The sequence below is a fragment of the Meleagris gallopavo genome, chromosome 30, assembly GCF_000146605.3.
Source record: "Meleagris gallopavo isolate NT-WF06-2002-E0010 breed Aviagen turkey brand Nicholas breeding stock chromosome 30, Turkey_5.1, whole genome shotgun sequence".
Lineage (NCBI taxonomy): Eukaryota > Metazoa > Chordata > Aves > Galliformes > Phasianidae > Meleagris > Meleagris gallopavo.
Window position 1 is genome coordinate 3941858 of NC_015040.2, and position 7919 is coordinate 3949776.

Below are 7919 nucleotides of genomic sequence, written 5' to 3' on the forward strand. Positions count from 1 at the left end.
CGGCAGCGGGCGGCCTCGGTCTTCGCTTTTATCCTTCCCTGCAGAGCGCTAATGAGCTTATCTGCTCCTTCTGGGATGTAGAGTAAGCACGGGAGTCGGCGTAGATTTTACCAGTAAGTGGTCTTCGTGTGTAAGCTGTGGTTATCCAAAGTGTTATTTACTCCTTTTAAGGTTTTCTGGCATATTAAAGCAGCTCTTCGCATCAGTGTTTATTATGGTGAGAGGGCTTTGGGGTCTGCAGTCTGCCAGATTTCTTCAACCTTAGATCAACATCTGCCATGGCAGCACGCAGAGCTGCGCTGCTCCCGGCCGTCTGCAGTCTGTCGTGGGGCAGCAGGGTGAGTCAGGCTGCAGTGTGCTGTGCTGCACCAGCACTGCCAGGTGGGCTCTGGGTTCCATCAGAGCTGTGCCTGCTTCTCTCTGAGCAGATCTTTCCTTAGCAGACCGGTGTTGGTGTTCTCAGAGTAGCTGATGAAGTTATTGCCATTTGGAAGCATCCTGTAGCGCCGTGCAAGCGATGTGAAAACTGAAAGAAAAACCACCCTGTAACAACCTGCTGTGATACACGTTTGTCATGAGCTGCAGTATTACCAGCTTGAGCAACAGTAATGAATGATAATGGTGATGGTGGGCTTTCAAATTTCACCATTGTTGGAGTTTGCAGTCCTTTAACTTGGTTGACACTGAAACATTGCTTCATGAGTTCTGTTTGCTCTGAGCCGCCTTCTTGTGGCCACGGATTTTTCTTTTTACCTTGCACTGAGCATCAGCCCAGTTAAATACGATTCTAATAGAGCTGTGGTTTCTTGTAACTTCAGCCCTGCTGACTCTGGTTGCCCTGCTTCTGGGGTTACTTTCTAAAACGCTGTAGCTGTGTAGAGTTAAGGAGCTAAGAATTATGTTTTGTGATGAATGTGCTTTGTCCATATGCAATGTCAGGTTGTGCTGCGGCAGTGCTGTGATGGTGGGATGGGGCAGCAGCTCTGCTGGGGAGGTCTGAGCATCAGGCAATGCTCTGCTGGGCCTCTAGGAGGTCAGTAGCCCCATAAGCTTAGCAGCAATGTATGTTAAATTATAATTCTACATACTTGATACTTATCCAGGGCAATAATTAGCGGCGAAAAAATCAGCCCATTGTTCAGAAATGCCTGTAGGCAGGGGGCTGTCTTCCATTTTAACCTCTTCTTTGAATGAGAGCAGCAGTGGTGGAGTTGAGGTTCATCATACAGACTTGGACTTTTTTTCCAACACGTGGTGAACAGCAGATGGACAGACAGAACTATCTGTTGTGCTGTTTTTGTGAAGGGAAGAAAAATTCGAGTTTTGAACACCCTTAAAAGCAAACTGTGACTTAAATCTGACCTGATCTCCATTGCAAGAAGCTGCTCTGCTGTCTTCCCACAGGAAGCAGTCATGCAGCTCTGAGCTGCAGCATTTCTTGGTGCTCAGGGAAAGTTGTGGCTGCTTTCTTCTGGCTTCTGGAGTCTTTTCTTGAAAGAAGTGGTTGCATTCAAACTTAGAGCATTCATTATTGTGATTGACTTCCTTGTTTACTAAGAAAGAAGCTTTGAGGCCTGAATTTCTTTTGGACTTTTCGATGTAATTGTTGTTGGTGTGGGTACGTGTGCGTTTCTGGAGAGGAGGGGGGTGAAAACTGCACCAAATTCGTGCAGCAGAGGGATCTGTTTGGTGGGGCTGAGGAGGGGATGTGCTTCTCATCTTGCTTTGCTGCGGGGTGCTGTTAACTTCAGCTTTGCTGATATCTTCCCCAATACAACCCGCCTCAGCCATGTGGATATTCAGTCCAGCAGGACTATGGAGGTCTTTATGGTGTGAGCAAATCTTGGATAAGTCTGAGGCCTTGTCAGAGAAAGTCCTTCCTGTGGTGAGTTTAACAAGATGACTTTTCCTCAGGTTGTTGGAACCCATGTGCTTTCAGAAGCTGTTTTCTATTCTAATTGTTGATCTGTTTTAACCTCTGCCTGAAGCCCTGCTCACTCCGGAGTGCTGCTTACATTGTACACACATTTAGCACTTGAGACCACTTCTAGCACTTTCTGCAGAATGTATTTATGACTTATTTTCACACACCTAGTTCACTATTTGTATTACTAACGTCTATTTCAAAGGAGACCTGTAAGAAATAAGCTATCTAAAAAAAAATTACATCATCTTGGAAGCCACCTGGGATGTCTGCAGTTATGTCTCCATTTATTCAGCCTTTTCCCCTTGAAAAAACATGGATAAACTACTTCTGCTCCATGACTTACAGCCCACGTATCAGCACCAGGTCAGTGGGAACGGGCCCAGCAGGGAGCTGGGTGCTGTGCCCCCAGCAGGGCAGTGTGGTGTTCCTGCAGGGTAATCCTCCTCCTGGGAGCACTTCTTGGACACTGCAGCTGGAGAAGCATCCAACGGCCTCTTGTAGCTGTGGGGGCTCTTATGGGAGAGAGGTTCCTGGTTCTGGTAGAAGCAGTGCTTTTCCCTTTGGGTTTGCTGTGCTGACAAAGCACCGTTGTGTCAGACTGAGCCCCTCTGCTGGGTGAAGACACTCCGGCCCCATCAGGGAGTGTGGTGGGAAAGGCTGTTAAAACTGTGCTCACAATTAAACGGGTCCTCAGCCCGAATACGTAGCAACATTTGTATTTGGAATATTAGACAATAATTTAATTATCTGCTGTTAATAGCACTCTGAGGTGTGAGCCCAGCTCTGGTTTGAGGTCACCGCCCCTCAGATGCTCGCTGTGTGGGTCAGGCTGCCTGCAGACCAGGCTGCCGTGCACATTGAGCTTCATGGCTTTGCTGCTCGGCCTCCAGCAGAGGTCTGCAGTCCAAAACATTACTGGTGAGTTGGTCTGTGCGCTGCCTTACGTTTCCCAGCGTGTTGAGTGATCTTCCAGTCTCGTGGTTAGCGGTGCTTCCGTGGTTGTTTTCTGGGTTGGTTGCTTTACCAAAGTCCAGGCACAAAAGCATCAGTGAGATCTGCTTTCTAGAGCTGATGTTAAAAGGAAGGGGAGCTTGTTCCAGGAGACAGTGCCAGACACAGCTCTAATAATACTGGTGCTGGGGGGGAGGAAGGCAGCGCTTTGCTCTGGGAGGGTCTTGGTAATTTCTGGAGATGCAGGGAAGCGTGTGGGCGAAAGCAGGCATGGCTTTTGCTTCAGCTTTATCCGTTTCTTTGAGGCCCTTAATGAGCTTATCAGTTTTGAGGAAGCTGTGGTGTGCAAAGAGGATGGAACCTGCTGTACCTCTCATTGGTTTTTGTCTGCTTCTTGAGTGTTTCAATCAAATCCCAGCCCTGCTCTGTGCCTTGGTGGCTGATTGCTTCAGGTGTGTGGGGAAACACGCAGATGGCCGTGGCATTTCTGAGCCTGGAGTCCTGGCTGCTGGGGGAGGTCTGGTGGCTGCAGGTGGGAATCCTGCTGCACTCAGTCTGTTCTGCTTCTTAATGCTCTGTACTGTCAGCAGCTGAGTTTGTTTGAACCCACTGGTTTGAGGGTGGTGATGCTGCTGGTTTTTCGGCCTCTCTCTCTGGTCTTACTGCTCATCTCTTTCCAAAACAGCTTGCAAACTAATTAGTAGTTTTCTTCTCGCTCGTTGGCTGTGTTGTGTCAGTGCCTGTGATGCTCTCACAGATGCTGGTTTTAACTGCTCCGATGTGGTGCTCGCCTGGCCGGGAGGTTTGTCACTGCTGGCAGAACTGTGTTACTCCTAGAGAGGAATCTGCTGTGCTCCTTGCTGCAGTGAGACTTAGCATCGCTGAGCTGGGGACTGCAAAGGCAGAACCTGAGAAAAACAGAAGTAGCAGAGAGTTTGAGTTGGGGGGTTGGAGACGTGGGGCTGCCAAATCAGCTTTCTGTTGCCAATTCCTTGGTGCTGCGCAGGTTGCAGAGTTGATGGCAGTAGTCATTTGCTTTTAAGCTGTAATTTGAGTGTTGGTTTCAGCAGCAGTGATGTTAAATAATGCCTGCTCCTTATTCCTGCTACGTGCATCCCTTCTGTGTGCTGGTGCAGCTGTCTGCAGAATCCGGCCGTGAGCTGAGCTGGGGAATCTGTCTGGGTTGAAAAATGACAGAATAGTTTTTCTGACAGTTTCTGGTCTAGCTCAGCTACCTGATGCAATGTCTGGTGTGTCGTGAGGAGCAGTGCCACAGGGTGGGTTTTAAAGCACTTAAATAGGGATTGAGGCTAAAAGGCAGAGTGCCTCTTGCTTTCCTGTGCCTCCCCCTGCCCTACGCTGGCTGGGGCCCTGTGGGAGCTCACTGCTCACCTGTGCTGCTCGGGGTGGCTGCAGGAGTCAGATTTTGTTTCTCAGCCCCTTCCCTTCCCTCTGTGTGCCTGCTGCCTACAGCACCAGTAGCAAAGGGGAAATAACCGCTGTAACACTGCTTGTAACCATGAAGCGGTTGACTGAAGGGAAGAGGTGACTTTTCGTAGGTAGGATCGACGCCTGGAAGCATCTCTTCCCGTCCCCACGAGGCACAGTGTGGGAGCAGCTGATGCGTGGGGTGCTGGGTGTGCTCACACCCCCTGGCTCTGAGCAGCCCGTGCTGCTGCTTCCCAGCGCTCCAGCTGTGGGCAGCAGTGCCCCACCAGCCTGGGCACACGGCGAGGGGCTGCAGTGCTGGAGGTGGGAGGGCAGCGTTTGCTGCCACGCGCTCCGGGTGGGGGGAGCCTCAACCGGTGCTGTGTAAGATATGAAGACCTTCAGCTTAACCCGTGTTTCAGAAGTCCAGGCCTAGGATAGCAACCAGATTTGCCAGCTGTAACCGTTCTATTGAGGGTGAGACTGCTTTAGGGTCTGCTGCAGGCTGCTGCATCTCCAGCACTTCTGGTACAGACCTGTGGCAGCTGCTGCCCCACATCACCCCAAGCACAGCAGTGCTGCATCACATCCTGTGCAGCTCCTGGGGGGCTCCCACCTCTGGGGGCTCTGCTCTTGTCCTGGGCTGCTTTTTTTTTTTTCTTTCAGGAGCAGTATGTGTCGGGGTAGGAAGAGAAGGAATTACTTCTGCCTACTGGGGAAATGTGGTACTAAATAAGAAGCACTTCTTCTAAGCCATAGATACTCCAGTATATTATGTTTGGAGTTAAAAACAAATATAAATATCATATTTAAAAAAAAAAAACCTACACACAAATGCCTGCTTCCACTGATAACGTTCACTGCAGCCCTGTTGGCCCATGCTGTACTCAGTGATAACTTCCAGTGAACTTTCCCTGGTCTGTGTAGCACGGTGTGCCATGGCCCCACGGGCACTTATCTTTGGGGAAATATTTCAGGTAAGTATATCACATTCACTTTAATGTAATCGCAGGTTTGTTTATTCAGTGTTCTCGCAGCTAAATTACTCTTTCTGCAGGTAATTCATGCTTTTGGTGTTTGGAACAACATTGCAGGGCTAACAAACTGCTTTAACTTGAGGTGCAGTCTGCTGAACATAACGGTGTGTTGGTGTTTTCTGGGGCTGCAGCGCTTCCTGCGGTCTGGCTGCTGATGTCCAAGTTTAAACTGCTTCCAGCGTGCCTGGACCATGGGCCATGGAAATCTATTGAGGGAATGCCTGGAAGTAAAATGTAACAGAGTGTGGTGTTCTGAACCACGCGCTTCTGTGCCGTGGCTGTTAGGGAGGAGAGGAATCCTACAGCCGAGTGTCGCAGCACTCAGTGACAGTCTCAGCTCGGTGTATTTTGAAACTTTGTGCTGCAAAGATGATTGTGCAGAGGTGGCAGTTGTGTCTGAGGGTGACAGCCAGCACTTTGCTGCAGCTTCTTGCTAACACATTTTCATGGTACTTGCTCCTCAAGTGAACTCTGTGTGCTGATCCTGCAGATCCGGACCTTTTGTCTGGGAGCACACAGCTCTTCTGCTGCACCTTCACAGCTTTCTGAAACAAACCATCTCCAGCACGCAGCTCTGGGTGGGCAGGGAAGGCTGAGTGCTGGAGGTGCTGTGAGGTGGGCTGTGCTGTTTTACCCAGAATTTGGTGAGCAATAATTCCGGGATCAATTGACTGCACTTTTTTTGGTGTCTCCATTAAAGCTCTCTTTAACACACGCTGACGTAAATTCTGTATTAGTAATTGCTGATGAGAGGGTAGTGAATTATTTTTCTGCAAACTTGGATTTTAAAGCCTTCCCCATTTGTGACGGTGCTGTTCTCAGGTTTGTGTGTGCCACACTTACCTTCTTGTGAGCTGCCAGGCAGGCGTGTTGCACTTCTGTCAAATGTGTTGGTGAGCACATCAGTGTGCTCTGTAGTTGTGCAGCTGACAAGTCTGGAGCTGGCAGGATTCTACATCGTTCTGCAGCCATGGAGTGCCTTCATAGCTGGCCATGCTGGGATCTGTGTATTTGTGGGCTGCCACCATTGAATTTCCCAAGTCCTTTATCATACAGACTGCTGCTTGTAATTACCTGCGTGCCTCTCTTTGCGAAGCCAGGACTGACGAGGACTGGGTTGAGTTGGCTGATAGATGGAAGGGAGTGCAGGTGTTCCAGCATCTCTGCTGCTATGTTCTGTGCCCAGTCCTGGCTGTGCATGGGAGGGAGGGATGGATGTCTGGGAGCTGTGTGGTCCTTTGCCTCTGAAGTAACATCGCTGATGTAAAACATTTCTTCCAGGTTACTCTGATCTGTGCTTGAACCCCAGTAGTGTCTGCAGAAACTGTTAGAGGCCTTATTTGAGTGCTCTGGTAGCACTCTGGTTATTCCTAATACATAATCAGTATTTGTCTTGGGCCAAATCAGGTCAGCAAGCATGAAAACAATTGATGACCTTTTCTTTATGATGTCTATAATGCACAGAAAGGCTTTCTTTGAGCTTTGTTGTCTCCTACCTATTTTTTCCACTACAATATGAACTGAGCACTTAAACTTTTTCTTGTTGACCATGTTTTCAATACCTCTTATCACCACCATCCTCTGAACTCCTCTTTGTGTACGTTCTTGAACTGCAGTGCTTGATGAATGTGTGCTTCCAGCCAAATTTGGTTCCTATTCCATTCCTTATTGAAGTGGCTGAGGGAAGAACAGGACCTTGTTGGTAGTTCACCATGGCAGACCCCACTGCTGTGCTGTGCTGTGCCCCTTCAGCCCATGCAGTGCCCGTCTGGGTGAGCAGCATCTCACACAGCCTCCATCTGCTTCTGCTGCTGGGCTTCTCAAATTGGCTCCAAGAATTTGCTCCCCTAAAAAGTTCTGTTCTGCTTCATGGTCTGGAGGTATGGGGTGGGTGGGTTTTTGTTAGTTGTTTATTTTGGTGAGGAGAGGGAGAAAAGTAAGGGGAGTGTGTGCGTTGTGCCGCAGCGAGTGGGCATCCTTTGTGTGCAGTGGGAGCAGGGATAGGGTGTGAGTCTGTGTGCGGGCTGCAGTGCGAGTGTTGAAGTCAGTAGGCAATTATTCCTGTTTGTGGCAATAAGGATGTTGTCTGGTTATTGGTTAATAAGCATGAGTAGAGCAGTTTCCAGTGCTGACTTTGGTTGCCTTAAAGATTTCCCCCCCCCCCCATAGCAAGGCTGATTTCTGTGCCTCTGCTGTTCTGTGAGCTGGTTGTGATTTGGGTGTGAGTTCTGTCTTTGCAGTCAATCTGCTGCTGCTCACCCCTCACCATCCAAACCAGTGGGCTCTCGCTGCGTGGCTGCTGTGCTGGAGCCCTCAGCCTGCCAGCTCAGCTCTCCTGTCCCTCTGCTGCTGCTGGCACTCTGCTGTGGCTCTCCTGGCTGTTCTCATCTCTCCACACCTTATTCACGTGTGTCTGTGCTGCCACAAGGGATCAGGGCTGAGCTGCTGTCTTGCTCACATGGAGCACTTCAGGCCTGCCCATCCCTCCCAGTGCAGTGCTCTGCTGCAGTCTGACCTAACGCTGGTTTGATTCTGGCTTTGTGAGGCATGGATGGGAAGGAATCTGGGTAACACTG

General features: G+C 49.6%; 1 protein-coding gene across 2 annotated transcripts in view; it reads left to right on the forward strand.

Annotated features, from left to right (window-relative positions):
• The first annotated feature begins 15 nt into the window (after positions 1-15).
• Positions 16-7919, forward strand: part of MED26 (mediator complex subunit 26) — a 17962-nt gene continuing 10058 nt past the window's right edge. The window contains exons 1-2 of one of the 2 annotated variants that reach the window (XM_031557152.1): positions 154-5287; positions 5725-5726. In XM_031557152.1, the coding sequence (XP_031413012.1) occupies positions 5185-5287; positions 5725-5726 (105 nt within the window). In that variant the 5' untranslated portion in view covers positions 154-5184. Of the gene's footprint in view, positions 114-153; positions 5288-5724; positions 5727-7919 lie in introns of those variants that run through there. The other variant, XM_010725071.3, reaches the window with a different exon arrangement.